The sequence below is a fragment of the Cygnus atratus genome, chromosome 24 (assembly GCF_013377495.2).
Source record: "Cygnus atratus isolate AKBS03 ecotype Queensland, Australia chromosome 24, CAtr_DNAZoo_HiC_assembly, whole genome shotgun sequence".
Lineage (NCBI taxonomy): Eukaryota > Metazoa > Chordata > Aves > Anseriformes > Anatidae > Cygnus > Cygnus atratus.
The window spans coordinates 4,541,727-4,557,526 of record NC_066385.1 but is presented as its reverse complement, the minus strand read 5'-3'; the positions used below and the strand labels follow the sequence as shown (position 1 = coordinate 4,557,526).

The window sequence follows — 15,800 nt, the reverse complement described above, 5'->3', positions numbered from 1 at the left end:
TGTTAGCTTTAAATACAGGAAACTCATTTAGGAAGGTATCAGATTTCAGAAACTTTTAGGAAAGAATTTGAAATAAGGAATTGAAACTCACAAAGATGAAAGATACTATGTTGTGAACCTAACCATAAAATTCCTATATTACCATTTTAATTGCTTCTGTCAATAGTCCTGAATCTGTTGTTATCTGTCATTAAGAAATAATTTCAGACTGAGAAGAAATGTTTAATGCCATCAAATGGGAGAATAAGTTTGTTGATAATTAATTTAACAAAGCAAATATGCAAGCAATTTTAATTAATGATTGACATTAAGCAGCTATGAGTCATACTTGTTTCATTCACAATCTTTGCTTTCAAGAATTTGTGTGTGGATTGTGGTCTTCTTATTTAATATTTTTTTTCTTAACAAGTCTAGGCATTAATCTTTTTTACTTTAGAACAAAAAAGCTGTAGGCAGTTTTTCTGATACATGTAGACATTCTTCTTTATAATATATTTGCTAGCTGTTGGACTTCAAGAAATGTTTTTGGATTGTCTCATATCCCAGTGGAAAGGTCTCTAGCTCACTTGTAGGTTTAGCTTAGAACTTCCATTACCCCCTTGTCTTCAACACCAGAGCCCCAGGATTCTCCAAACTCTGCTGTATAGAAGTGAACATGCATTTGCTTTTTGTTAGTTCAAAATGTCAGGAATGAAGGCTTGAGGAGAAGCATGCCCAAATTAGGTAGGAGTGTAAGAATGTAGAGGAAATGCTTCTTTCTCAGGGCCACTTTTGCTGTGTGGTCATCTTTGATGATATGCTGTCGTGAAAGCTACCACTGCAAGAAACTGAAGTGTGAAGATCATCACAAGAAGTTGAAGTGTTTAATGTCTCTGTGTTAATATGCTGCCATAAAAATGATGGAGTTACTCAACCACATTTGATAACGCCACGTGTAAACAAAAATTTCAGTTTTGAAGATAAATAGACTTGCAAAGTGTTTAAAACACCCGCTCTAAAATGTGTCTGCTCTAGTCATTTCTAGGTTGTGATGGCATGTTCAGATCTTCCGATAGTGCTGGCTTATGTAGGCATTGCAGGTGTTCAAATCTTGCCTTAATTTAACTGAAACAATTTGTATTAATGTTTCATTACCATCATAAAATCAGGGATCTGTGACCATCTCCGCACATGAGAGGTTAAAACAGTTTATGAACTTGCCTGCACCATCAGTGTTCTTAGTACAACCTTAAGTAATGGCAAATTCCCTTTGAAAGAGAGGTGCTCCCAAAGTGTGTATAGGACAAAAGTAATTTCAAAAAATAACATAGAGTGGCAATCTTAACAAATAATAGCAAACAAAATAAGTAATAACCAGTGATGTTAAGTGTTAAAACATTTTGTAATAGCCTTATTTTTCTCCTATTGCACCAGAAAAGGAAATGTATAGTTCAGTGAAACTTCCTGAGAAGAGAGAACATGCTGGGGAGCCAGAGAAAGACAAATCCAAAGCCCGATCCAAAAAACCTACTAATGCTGTGAGTATGCCCTGCATTCCTGATGCTTCATATTGATTGCAGGTGTTTCTGAGTTTCTTTAGGGTATATAGTGAAATTTTCATGTCACTTAAATCGCAGTAAGGACTCCGTTGTATTCTTTCTGTATTTCTTTGGTTGAAACAAAGCAGTGCCTGTGCCTGCTGGAGTGTAGACACTTGTAAAGCTTCAGGCTGCTGCAAACCTGAAAATAACAGGAGAGATAAGCTTCACTATCTATAACTCAAGTAACTTGTTTTCTGTCTCCAAGGTACAGCCTCAAAATAACTTTGAAAGAAGAGTCAAAATAGAACTTGTTCTTCTGTGAACTGATCTCTCTCTGTAATCTCAAAGGGAGTTTAAATGCGAGCTTTTGCACCCAGCTCTCCAACAGACCTGCCACTTGCTCACAATTTCACTACAAACTTGGAAGCTTTTTTGTTAAAATGTTTCATAAAAATAATTTCCTACTCCAGCCTTCCATGTACAACCACCCCTAAATTAAACTAAAACCAAACAACAACAAAAGAGGCAGCAAAGCGATAGTATTAGCTTGCCTGTGAGAAGATAATACTGAGATTTTTTTCTGTCTATGCTACTGCTTGGGTTCTTTCAAAACCAAAAAAGTATTCATTGTTTAATCCACACCTGTAATTAAGACACCTGAAAATGAAACGTGCAAGTGCTAGAAGCCTGACTCCCCAAAAAAGGGGATGGGCTGGGTGAAACAGGAGGTGCTTTTTTATTTATTTTTTTTTATGAACTCAGGCAACAGGCTTGGCTTGTCCCCATTAGCTCTATTCCATATTTGAAAGGAGCCTTCCAGTCTGTTGCTAATGAAGGTATAACATAGTACGGGTAGAAGACAGCTCTTCCCACGCGTTTGGTGTGCCTGCACCTTTTTCTTGGGGCTCTGCAGCTGCTGTGTGAAACTTCCATCAGACTTCTTTTACAACTGTGCCCTCCTCTCCAAAAGCACATACCTTTGCTTGGAAGCCAGTACCTTTCCGAAGAAAAAGGAAGGTCTTGGCTAGTATCTCTGAGGAAAAGCAGGAACATTCCCAGCAAGAGGAACCCCTTTTCTCTTCCGAGGCTCAAGACAGTCGGTCTCAGAGGAGGCTGAAACGTCTGTGCACGCGTTACGCATGACAGCAACAAGAAAAAGGATATGTGAGCCACCAACAGATGTTAAAATGTTCTTGTCAAATCCACATACTGCTGATTTGAAACTATCCTGGCTGGTGAATCAACTTTTCCATCATTTGAAAAAAGCTACATGGAAGAGCTTACAACTTCTGTAGTCCTTCCTTAAATTTCAAAGGGGTTATATAAATTACAAAGACATAAAAATTTTGTTTGCTTTTCTCGCTTCCATTTCAGAGAGAAAATAAATAAGCTTTGGCAAATGTCACGCATGACTTAGTTACCAAACTGCTCTTTTACCATGAGTTACCTTAAGTGCTCAAATTCCCACTCTGGCAATTTCTTGTTACAGGTGGATTTGTATGTATGTCTCTTATGTGGCAGTGGTAACGATGAGGACCGTCTCCTGTTGTGTGATGGCTGTGATGACAGTTACCATACTTTTTGTTTAATTCCACCCCTTCATGATGTTCCCAAAGGGGACTGGAGGTGCCCCCAGTGTTTGGCTCAGGTAATTTGACAAACTGTAAAAGATAGGTTGAAAATCGTCTGTTTTAGATGTGGCCCCAGGGACTGAAAATACCATTTGTTATTATTTAGTTGTGCAAACAAGGTGATCAAGGACAAAACTAAAATGAAGACTGGGATTGCTTCAAATTGCAAAGCTATCACTTAATACTGTGGAGCCAAAACTTGATCTGCACTAGCATTGCTGAAATTCCAAAGAATAGTTTGGATTTTAATTGGTGCCTTCCCTTTGTATTTAAAATTGGAATCTCACTGGGTGTTTCAGTATGGAGTTTTCTGCATCTTTTTTGCTTAGCTGTATTAAAGGAAGGAGAAATTATGACATTGGCATATTAATTCATTGGTGTTTGTGGAGATTTACCAATACATACTGTAGTTTGGTGAATCAAGCAGAGAGCATGGAGTCAGGGCACTCTGTGTGTGCTTTCTGACTTGTCCTCTGGCTGTGTGACTTGGGGAAGTCATTTCATTTTGGTGTGCCTTCCTGCCCCTGCTAAATGGGGTAATACTAACCCACCTGTGTAAAATCTGAGTGCAGATCATCATATTAATACATACAAAAGTAACTATCTTTTTAATTGCAGGAGTGTAATAAGCCTCAAGAAGCGTTCGGTTTTGAACAAGCAGCAAGAGACTATACGCTGCGCACCTTTGGAGAAATGGCAGATGCATTCAAGTCAGACTATTTTAACATGCCAGTACATGTATGTTCATGTATTTATCCTAATGCCATAACGTAGATTTCATTTTCAGTGCTTATGTAACTTACGGGGGAGGGTGGAAAGAAGCAACGTGTCCAGGGTGCAAGCCCATTTCTGTTGCATTTTTTTTGTTTTGCTGAAGCAATTTTGACATGAAACATGTTAAGTTAATGGAGGTTCCTACCTGAGCTAGATGTTATGCATGGCCCCTTAATATACTGATTCCTGAGTACATAGTCCTTGTACGTTTATACTTTTCTTTTTCTCATACTTAGATGGTCCCCACTGAGCTGGTTGAAAAGGAATTCTGGAGACTTGTTAGTACCATTGAAGAGGATGTTACGGTGGAATATGGAGCTGATATTGCTTCAAAGGAGTTTGGCAGTGGCTTCCCAGTTAGAGATGGGAAATTTAAAGTGAGACCGGAAGAAGAGGTAGGTCTTCATTAGTTCACTGGGTATGTTTGTATCATCTCTTCATTAAATAGGTCTCTTTGGTTCAAACCAGCATAATGGAACTGGTCTGCAAAGTGTTTTGTGTATCTGGCATAGTATTTGAGGAAGAGAATTACATCAGTTTTGAAGAAATAATTTATTTTTATGTTAAAAAGCCATGGGTTTATATTAGAAGTTAATAAATAATTTTTAGATTATTATTTTGTTAATCTCAATCTAACATAGGTCAGATAAGGTTTTGGGAAAGAGTGAAGACAATAGAGGTTTTGTTTTATGATTCATTGACCTGTTTCTTAAAATTTTCAATTGGGAAAGGTGCTTTTCTTCTATTGATCTTTTGGCAGTTTCACCTTTTTTTTTTCCACTTCATGTTGTTTAAACTTGTGACTGTTCTGTTCAATTTTCAGGAATACCTTGATAGTGGCTGGAATTTAAACAACATGCCTGTGATGGAGCAGTCTGTTCTTGCTCACATCACTGCAGACATATGTGGAATGAAATTACCTTGGCTATATGTAGGAATGTGCTTTTCTTCATTTTGTTGGCATATTGAAGATCATTGGAGCTATTCGATTAACTATCTGCATTGGTGAGTGAGAGGGATCAACTCAGCCTGAGAAGCAATCTCCCTTTTATTCACCCTTCCCCTTTTTAATTAATGGACTAAAACCAGATTCATAGAGTTCAGACTGGAATAAACCTTACAATTCTGTAATAACAGGCTTAAATTTGACACAATGATTCCTGCATTTGAACAAGAGGTCATATTTTGGAAAGAGACATCCATTCCCAGTTTTAAAAAAAATCCATGAGAGATGCAGCAGATACTTCATCAGATGTTTTATTATGCTCAGTGTGAAACTAAAAATCATGCAAGTTGTTTTAAAAACCATGTAGCTTCAACTAACAGTCCTAGGCTCCTGCATACTTTTTGTCTCTTAGATTTTTATCATAAATCCTCTCATCAAGCGAACACTTGTCAATTGTAATCAGGACAGATCTTTGCCATTTCTTTGATATTCTAAATAGGTTGAACTTCTTAAACTTCTCACCTTTTAACAGCTTTTCTAGAGTTTGAATTATTCAGAATTGTCACTTTACCTGAAACCTGTCAAGCTCTTTTCCTTTTTTTTTTTTTTTCCTTATGTATTCCATCAGAATGGTAAAACCACATCCCAGCCACTATTCAGTAGGTCATCTTTTTGGTCTGTTATTCAATTGCTGCTCCTTGAAATAGCTTCTAATGTAGCACACTCTGAGTAGTCAGTGACTTAAATGGCTTCCTTTCTTAGTATTTGGCAGTATTAAAATCAATTTGTGAAAGAGATTAAGTAACTGAGCGATCAAGATCACATTGTAAAAATGTTCTTCATTGTCATTTGTCACTTTTTTTTTTGTTTGGAACTTCTGTCAGGCTAAAAGCTATGGGAAGGAGAGGAGGATTTTTGGATCAAATAGAAACTTTATTTCTTCTAGGAGAGCTTGCTGGGGTGCTGAAGTAGTGTTGCTTTCTGGATAACTTGTGCTAAATTACATTGGTGTTTGCAGTCAAGGCCAGACATACACGTAGGTGTATGCATGTATATGTGCACACATGTACATACGTTCACAGACACTAACATGAATGTCTTTTGATGTCTTCTCTTTTCCTTTGCAGATATTCTTCTGTATGTCCCTTCAACTTACAAGCTTATGTCTGTTTTTTGTTGTTGTTCCTTTTAGCCTACTTGAGAACAACGTGTAGTTGGGGTTAATAGTGTTCTTGCCCAGAGAAGTAAGTTGTAATGACCTGCCACTGCAGAGACTATGCTCCAAACTCTGAAAAGATTTCAGAAGACAGGACTCATTCTTGCAAAGTACAGGGGATGGGACATCCATCTTCAGCATTCTCGTGTGCATTGAAGTAGCTTGGTTCCTAGTACATTTTAGTAGATAGTCCCAAGTGAACCAGGTTACAGTAGCAGACGTTCAAGGTTGAAGGAAAGAGTTTTCCTACGTGGCTGTAAATCCTGTGTTAGTTCTTGAAATGGATAAAACGAGAAGAAAAAAAATTGCTTCTAACAATGCTTGCAAATATATAAATGATATGAATCAGAAGAAGCATTGTCAGCATTGATGCCAATAATACTAAAGGCAGGAATGTGGAGCTCTCTGGTAGCAGTGCAGAAAGAACTGTTGCCTTTATCCATTCCTCAGCTTGCTGCCTTGATAAGACTGAAACCTTATACATAGTTTAGAGTTTTATGTTTCTCCACTATCTGTTCTCTTTGAGTCCAGAAACCCCTGGTCCCAGTATCTTGCTCCAGGTTTAGAACAGCTCATAACTGTCTGTCATCCATTCCTTGACACTGACACATATCCAGCATTGGGTTTACATAGGACAGGTTTTAGTTGGATCTGTGACTGCTCTCTCTGAACTCATGGAATTGTTCCAATGTGATGGTCAAGTCTGGGGCTGTGTAATCATTTAGTCACTTTTGTATTAAAGACTCTACTTAAGCCACTCCTAGTGATATTAATATAGTTTTACTTCCACAGTCCCTTCCACTTGCTGTTCTCTTCACCACGATAGAGGTGCTGTTTTGAGTATAGGAATAAATTCCTAGATATAAGGAATATGCTTCTTGAGTCATCATCTTTTACTCTTTTCTTCTGGAATTCTCCCAGTTGTTTTATGATTTATCGGAGGAAAAGAAGGGAAAAAGTGTTGGGTCAGCTTTACTTTGCCAGCTCTTTAGTAGTCTTGGGTGAAAGTGATTCATCTGTTTTCATTTCTAAATACCTTTTCTAACATCTTCCTTTATAAGGGTTTGGGAGGCATTTTCATCTCTGAAGTGAGCCAGCTTCATTGTAAACCTGAAACAACATTTGTTGGAAAACGTCTGCGTTACCTTAATTTTCTCAACTGGCTTGCACTGGTTTAAACTGTTGCTAAAGGTTCTTTGTTCCTACTCTGGATATGGATTTTTTTTCTTGATGTCTTTTGCTTCTCTTACAGTTACATAATATGGAACCTTAATTTCTACTGCTATATGTTGCTTTTATGGCAATTATGACCGAGACAGAAAGAAATGGCCTTGGCTGTTAGATCCAACAGGGAATTTGTGTTCGTAGTAAAATACAAACAGCTTAGATTTTGAAGTTGTGCTGGAATCGACAGAACTTCACTGAGGACTTCTTCAGTCATGTGTTGCCCTTCCACCCCACCCCCTGAATATTTAAAGTATGCACTCAGAAATGTAGGCAGCTAAAAACTTAGGTTTGGAGAAGGGACCTGCATAAAAAGTGAAGATTCAGGAAAGTGCATATTCTTTACATTCCTTCCTGGTGATATACTCTTCTTTTGACATGGTGTGTTTAAAGCAGGAGACTGAAAATGTATCTTACAAGATTGTTTATATTTAACTTTTTTTAATAATCTTGCAGGGGGGAGCCTAAAACGTGGTATGGAGCCCCAGGTTATGCAGCAGAACAGCTGGAGGATGTAATGAAGAAGCTTGCTCCAGAGCTATTTGAATCTCAGCCAGATCTCTTGCACCAACTTGTCACCATAATGAACCCGAATACTTTGATGGCCCACGGAGTGCCTGTATGTTGTTGGACTCCTGTGCTACTCCCCCAAACCCAACCCTCTTTCATTTGCTCTGAATTCTACTTCAAAGTTGATAATTGAAACCACTTTTATTACAGAGATGTTGTGGTAGTTTCCATGTGTGTTGTATCTTCCTTGTCTAGTGTAATGTGCTAGTATGAACAGATGGGCAATGGAATCATTGCTTTTGGAATTGCTTGGCAAACTCTTCTCTGGAGATCCACCTTAGTGTATTTCCATTTCTGTATCTCAGATGGAAAGCGTAGTCATGACCTTTGAAACAATGACAGGAGCTCTTCGTATGTCTTTTTAATCAGACCCATTTTTTTGGGCATAGTTTCTGGCAAGTGGCCAAAACCTGTTCTTCCTTTGTGTGTCATCCACATCCTCTTATTTTTTCTGGTTAAGTTCTCAGTTATTTAAAAACATTTTTCATCAGTTTTCATCATATTCCATATTAGACTTTTCATGGGAATTATGTCCCTTTACAACTTAATTAGCTTTTGACTAGCTGACCTTGGGACTTAAAGGAAAATGTGGAAAAAGCGGCACAATTTACAGTGTCTGCTGTGATTTGATAGAGTTCAAAATTTAAAGATGCAGGAAGATGATCCACCTGCTCTCATGCCGGTTGTCTATCACCAGAAGTATTAGATTTACAGCAGTGTATAAACTTCTGAGTATGTTCCAAATTCCTCTTCCCTTTCAGCTTCATGTTGAAGAGAGTCTCACCTGTGCTTTACCAGTGTAACTGTCAACCGAGCTAAAAGCGCAAAAGGCAGACAGCTGATGTAAAATCGCTCAGAGTGCGAGTATGGCTGAATGAAATCCCTTTGCTTTCTGGGGTTTTGTGTGTTACTGAATGCCAGTTGTAATTCTTGGGTTTGAAAGCTATATGAAGTTACCATAGAAGTAACTGGGAACTGGAAATCTATATTCTCAACATTCAGTTCTGTTCAGTTTTGACCTAATGGTTGTCTGTCTTTTCTCGTAGGTTTATCGAACCAATCAGTGTGCTGGAGAGTTTGTGATCACTTTTCCAAGAGCTTATCACAGTGGCTTCAATCAGGGTTTCAATTTTGCTGAAGCTGTGAACTTCTGCACTGTTGATTGGGTATGTTCCAAAAACAGTATTTCATAAAGTGTGCAGTTCCAAAATTGTTCCTAGCTGATGTCCACCTCCTAATATTTTACTGCTGATGAATAGATCTAGTCCACAAATCATAACGAGCCTGTTACTGGAAACATAATGTTTTGCTAAAGGTACTTTAACATAGTGAGCTGTGGGCTCTCTCTGGTTCTGAAAGTTCAGTCTGAAATTGTAAGTTAGGGCTGAGGTAGCAGCAGATCGGTAAGGTTTTGTGTATGCCTGCAACATGAAGTGCACCAGTGCTGCTTGAAACTACTCTTTTTTCATCTCTAAATTCCTTTCTTATCCTTTGTACAGCTGAAAAACAAAGCTGACTTGCACTTATTTCTAGATTCTTCTATTTTAAATTTGTTGGTTAAATTGGATGGCGCACACAACCCCACGTTAAGAACAGTTGAAGACTTTGATAGCTCTCGTGGGGGGGTGGAGAAATACACAGAAAAATCACAACTGATGTGAGTATGTCCAGTTGGATAGGAGAGGTAGTATATGTTTTCAGGAAAGATTACCTAATGAGAAGGGAACAGAAAGTTCTGATGTACAAGGAATAAAGTAATGGTATGTAATCCTTCTCTAATTTTCATTCAACTCATTGAAACAGATATAGGTACACGTTGCAATTATTAGGTCATAGTAATTTATTAATTTTTTTAATGAGAATGAATGAAGGAGAGTTCCTCCAAAGACATTACAAGTTGTTATTTCTCCTTCTCGTCAGATTTCTCAGACTCAGTGTGTCCTTGCCTGATTTCATAATGGCCCATTGAAACCACTGGTATTTCAGATGAATCCTGTTAACGATCTACCACCGCCCCGCCAAGTGGTCTTAGCTATTTGTAAATGTGACCTGTCTAAAAATGTTGCTATATTTAAAACCAACCAAACAACAAAAAAAGAGACTTAAAAGTAGATGACTGAAACTGAAAGAAACCTTTCTGCAGCACAGTGACTGCATTTTTATAATATTTGGTTTGGTTTCATTTTTCCCTCTTGCTCTCCTGAGAATTTCATATGGGACTAGCACGTAACCTTAGCATCAGCATTACCTGGGTCAGCAGAGAGTCTTAAATTAAAGCAATGAGTAACCTGCCCAGCTTTTAATGAATTGTTAAGTCTGTCTGGGGTTAATTAGGGACTTTAATTGTTTGTGGAGTCAGTGATTTCCCGTGCTGAAGTACAGTTGATGTCTTCTGTAAAACAGACGAATGGTATGAGACTAAGAGTCCAGCTTGCCTTGCATCCTCCATGGTGCCCCAGCCACCATGCATTTTTAACTTGCGTCTTTCTGAGCCTACTGTGATGTAATGATTTAGTTGCCCCTTGTTATGGTCTCTTCCAGATGGTGTGTTCTCCCCTTGAGCCTAGCCAAACAACTTGCATTCACAATGTCTGCTGTGAAGGAGTTGTAAGCAGTTCTGGTTTACAAGAAATCAGTGGGGGTCCTGACTTCTCTTTTATTTTACATTCAGAATTATAAGTATTGCTGCTGGAAGGATTTGTCTTGACCTCTAATCTAGTTGGTTTTGGTTAGCAAGATAAAAAGTCAGTATCTTAATGTAATTTTCACAAAGAATTCTTTTTTTTTAATGATTTTTCAATGCAGCTGCCATTGGGTCGCCAATGTGTAGAACATTATCGTCTGCTGCACCGTTACTGTGTGTTTTCTCATGATGAGATGATATGTAAAATGGCTTCCAAAGCAGAATTTCTTGATGTTGTGGTAGCATCTACTGTTCAAAAAGACATGGCTATTATGATTGATGATGAGAAGATGCTGCGCGAGAAGGTTCAGAAACTGGTGAGTTGTTGGAAATAATATTACAATGAATGAAGGAACATTTGAAATAGTGGTGCACAATACATTCTCGTACTTCACTGTGTTGTCAGTGGTTTAAAGCCACATAGTACTTACCTGAGTAGTAGCACTTGCTTTCAGAGGAATGTTTAGAAAAAGAACCATTTACCATGAACCTTGTTTTATCATCTGCCCTTTAATATCGTTCAGGCTTCTTTTTTTAAAGTATGTTTATTCTCTTAGTAATGTTGTCAGAATAGCTGATTTTTCATTAACCAAGATCTTTGCCTGCCTGGTTTTAATATCTTATTTCTAAACTTTATTATTCCTTTGATAAATTTAGCCTCTAATGTTTTAGTTTGGAATAATCACCTGTTTGTTAGACTTTGAAGTGATGTAACGTGCTCTTTTGCAGGGAGTGACTGACTCGGAGAGAGTGGCTTTTGAGTTGTTTCCTGATGATGAGCGACAGTGCTTAAAGTGTAAAACCACTTGTTTCATGTCTGCTGTTTATTGTCCATGTAAACCTGGATTACTGGTATGCTTGTATCATGTAGAGGATCTTTGTTCCTGTCCCACCTACAAATATAAACTGGGGTAAGCTTTAGATAGCAAATAACATTGGGTTCTGGAGATATTCATTATACATGTAGATATTGCAGACTAACAATCCAGTGCCTGTGCCGTTTTGTCAATGGTGCTAGTCTCAGTATTCTGCTTCTCACAGTCCTTTGCAAATAGAGTGCCCCCAAAACAAAGTGCCTTTTTTGTGCTCATACACAAAGACATTTTCTTCTCAGCATTCTGCTCTTGTTCTATAAGGGCAAAAATTACTGGATAAATTAGTTTGCTTTTTTTATTTATAGCAACAGTGTCATTGTCCCCTATATTACTTCCAGTCCTTGCAGAGTAATCTTTTTTTGTTGTTGGCTTTCCTTCCTGCTGTCACATTTTTTTTTCCTGATATTTGTTGCATCTTTGTCCCACGTGAATGTAGCTTGTGCGCTTTTTGAAGTAATTGTATGATTTAAGTTGTCTTAGGTGGAACATGGTGTGGTCGTGGGTCCTGTACGAACCTTAGTGCATGGTAGATTGTATCTGTGTTGTATGGGCCAGCATATCTTGATGCCTCTCCCTCCCATCCTCGTGTTCCTCCCCAGTTTTTGCTCAAGAGTTTGAATTCTGTGTTACTTCTAGGTACCGCTACACTCTGGAGGAGCTCTATCCAATGATGAACGCATTAAAGATGCGTGCAGAATCATACAACGAATGGGCTTCCAATGTTAATGAAGCTTTGGAGGCAAAAATTAACAATAAAAGAAGTAAGAATCTTACCTTTTGTTTGCAAAACGTGATTTTAAAAGGCTAATTTTAAAGTTTTTAATTCTTGAACATTAGCAAATTTTGCCTTATGACTATGAAAGAAATTGTATATAATTTTGCTTTAAAGTAAATACTTCAGCTGTTATAGTTTCAGAAATTATGCTAAGCCGTCCCTATGTGAGAAGATTATAAATCACTTTTCTTTTTCACATGAAATTTAACTGAAGTTGAAATAGAAATATATTTAATGTGTTGTATTATTCAGCCTTACCATTTAAAATCCTTCACAAACTTAATTATCTTAGTATCTTTAGTATCTTATGTTAACTTAGTATCTTTCCCAAAAGGTCTCGTCAGTTTTAAGGCTTTGATAGAAGAATCAGAAATGAAAAAGTTTCCAGATAATGACCTACTGCGACACCTCAGACTAGTTACACAGGATGCAGACAAATGTGCCTCAGTTGCGCAACAGCTTCTTAATGGCAAAAGACAAACCAGGTAAATGTTGTTACATGTTTGCAACAAAATTGAGTCATCAGAGATAGATGACAGTGGCGACTGATAGATGCCAGTGTTCTGTAAGACTTAAAAATTAAAGCAATTTTTTTTTGTTCTTAAGAGAGCTATCTTTTACAGGGGAGACTCACCTTTCTGCCATGCAATGAGTTGAACATCCTGAGCTTCCTCTCTCTTCTTCCCCTCTGTTGAGCATCTGGGCAGTAAATTCTTTCAGTTGTTCCCTGAAAGGGAAAAAATGGCGTGATATTTCTAGACAGAGCAACTCCCAACATGATACAGTCCCTTTGTGCAGTGAGAACTGAAAAACTGTCAGTGGCGCATGTGTCATTATATTCATTACACTCTACGCCTCATAGAAAAATAAATTATCCTCACTTCCTGAGCTGATGTAGTGGGGCTGTTGTATTAGAGTTCTTGAAAAATACTTGTTCTTTCTTTGGCAACACTTATGTTAAATCTTCTAGACATGTTATTTGTTCAAGGAATTTAAAGACAGGGCAGTGTTTGGGTAATACAGTCCTTGTGGACTGGATGTCTGTCTGCCTGGTCTTGCTAGCACTTTCCATGCCTGAAATGAGTTAAAAGGAGTCAGAAGATTCAGTATACGACAAGGCCAGATCTCCTGACTGCATCAAATCTATTGTGACTGTATTGATTTACCAGCTGTTGTCTCAGAAATCAGAGATTACCATCTTCTGTTGCAGGTTCTCCACCCTGACCTACATCTAGCCTCACAGGATGACAAGTTTCTAACAAAAACTTTTTTACCTATGTCTAGGACAATATTGCACAAGTCCAATAATGTAATAACATGAAGTACTTCAGGGTGTTTCTCTTTTGGCCCACCTGGGAAGTTTTCACCTCTCTGCTGTTTTGAACAATGTGGTGTTTATCAGTGTAGCTTCTCTTCGTCTTAGCATAACCCCATGTGTGTGGTTTCTGCATGTTGCCTCCCTCAGCGGGAATCTTGTAGCTTGTCACTCTGTTCATGCAGTACTTTAAAGGCTGACTTCTTAAGGACTTTGGCAGCAAAATATTCAACTACTGTTAAGACATGACTTTTGTAGCTGCACTTTCCCTTTCTAGTCATCCTTGCTTACTTCTTTGTAGTAGAGACTTCATACAAATTCACCTCTACTGTCTTGCAAACACAAGAGGATGAATTCCCTGTCACAGCAGCAGAAAAGTACTACAACATTCTCTGAGAGTAAATCCTGTGACTCTTGCTCACCTTCTGTGTCTGTAGTACCTGAAGAAATGTAGATGGGCTGTACTTCCCTATTTCCTTTGATTCTTAAGGTAATAGGTGATTAAACAGCCGTAATAGATACCGTTTGGAAAATCATTCCCTCTACAGCTATCGGAATCAGGCCAAAAGACAGTGCAGTTGTGTAGTGCCAGCATTCTTGTCTGGCACTAGCCTATAGATGATACTGGAAGGGAGAAGTGTGACAGCAGGGCAAGTACAAAGGGATGCTCTCACTATCCATCTCGTTCCTTCACCAGGCCTCCTGGCACCTTTTCTGCATAGTAGAGACTCCGGGAGTTTAGAGACCTTGTACATCTTTATGCTCAATAACCCTGGATGACCATGGGCTTTTCTTCTGTGAATACCTTTTTTAGTTCATGTATTTTCTGGTTATAAAAAACATCTTGTGACAATACTGCAGTGTAGGGGTGTGTGCGTATGCATACATAAACATAGATTGCTTGAAAAACTTCTGCATTTTCCTGGAAGATACTGCAGAACTTCCACAAAAATAGTAAAATACTGTAGACCTTAAAATAGCTGTGTTGCACCTGAGGCTTTGAATTCATTTTTATTTCCTCATGTTCAGCCTAATACGGATTTTGGAACTCCCAATATTATCTTGCATACCCTTTAGAAATACCTATTTTTAACACAGAGTGATAAACTAAAATTTATTTTATAACATTCACATTCCAGTGGCATATCCTGCTGGGAGGTTGTTTTCCTCTTTAATTTAAATGACACATTGTGGATTAAATGGAGCCAGCATTGTAAGACATTTATTTCCTTTTCTGTTCAGGATACTCAGACCCAGTTAATATTGGCTTGAGTTTAGAGAGGTTTTTAATACTAGCTAATTTGGTAACATTTATAAGCCGCTCATTTGATACAAGGCATTCAGATAAAAATGAAAATGATGATTTCAGCTTAAAGAGGATTTTTCAGAAGTGCCTACACAACCTGTGAATACAAAACCCATTCAAAATTGGGATTTGTTCTCTTTTGGTATGTGCATGGGGAGAGCTTACTACAATAGCTATTGCAACATAACTGAATAGTTTACCCACAATTGCTTTGTGTTCTGGAAAAAAGTCTTAAGTTTATTCCGTAATAACTAGTGCTCTTCCAAGGCTGAGGAGTCGTTCCACAATACTGTTTAATATGAAAGAGTGCTTTCAACAATAGTTTATTCTGCTATTGCCAACTTAAGTTTTCCCATGTATGTAAGCCCTGGGCTGCTTGGGTGCCTTTTAATTATTACATTGCCTATGAGTAAAGTTCAATTTACAAGAAATTATAAGCAGATTTTTGAGAAGTTTAGGTTTGGTTTTAGTGGCATACAACAAATGTTATTGTGTGTATTTGCAGGTATCGCTCTGGAGGAGGGAAATCTCAAAATCAGCTGACTGTGAACGAGCTCCGTTTGTTTGTAAGGCAGCTGTATGCTCTGCCCTGCGTCCTCAGTCAGACACCATTACTGAAGGTAACCTGGAAAATTCTGGGGGAATGAACACATCTTCCATGTTTATCAGCTAGTGCTGATTATTTGCTCACAAGATGATCAGTGCTAAAGCGCTTCAAGATTTGATTTTCAGAATTTGCCAAAATACTGCATATCCCACTGAGGGGGCAATCCAAGGAAATGGACATAAATTCTAGGCAGATGTGGTTCCTGTCTTAAAGAAGAGTCGCTTTGCTTATCTGAGACTCAGAACCAGCAGATGCAGTGGCCCACTTCTGAACCATCTCTTGAATGTCCGTAGACGCAGGGTTGAGGGACCAGACAGTATCATGTAGCTGTTTGTTGAATCTGAACACAAGTCTGGAT

At 38.2% G+C, this 15,800-nt stretch overlaps 1 protein-coding gene across 3 annotated transcripts in view; it reads left to right on the top strand.

Moving 5' to 3' along the window:
- The window catches only part of KDM5B (lysine demethylase 5B), a 56,346-nt gene that overhangs the window by 25,175 nt on the left and 15,371 nt on the right, over nucleotides 1–15,800 (top strand). For 2 of the 3 annotated variants that reach the window (XM_035561389.2, XM_035561390.2), the window contains exons 7-18: nucleotides 1,414–1,517; nucleotides 3,010–3,168; nucleotides 3,770–3,889; nucleotides 4,162–4,320; nucleotides 4,749–4,930; nucleotides 7,768–7,930; nucleotides 8,928–9,047; nucleotides 10,687–10,881; nucleotides 11,294–11,475; nucleotides 12,076–12,200; nucleotides 12,549–12,699; nucleotides 15,341–15,455. In XM_035561389.2, coding sequence (XP_035417282.1) covers nucleotides 1,414–1,517; nucleotides 3,010–3,168; nucleotides 3,770–3,889; nucleotides 4,162–4,320; nucleotides 4,749–4,930; nucleotides 7,768–7,930; nucleotides 8,928–9,047; nucleotides 10,687–10,881; nucleotides 11,294–11,475; nucleotides 12,076–12,200; nucleotides 12,549–12,699; nucleotides 15,341–15,455 — 1,775 coding nt within the window. The remainder of the gene's footprint in view (nucleotides 1–1,413; nucleotides 1,518–3,009; nucleotides 3,169–3,769; nucleotides 3,890–4,161; nucleotides 4,321–4,748; nucleotides 4,931–7,767; nucleotides 7,931–8,927; nucleotides 9,048–10,686; nucleotides 10,882–11,293; nucleotides 11,476–12,075; nucleotides 12,201–12,548; nucleotides 12,700–15,340; nucleotides 15,456–15,800) is intronic. The other variant, XM_050715411.1, reaches the window with a different exon arrangement.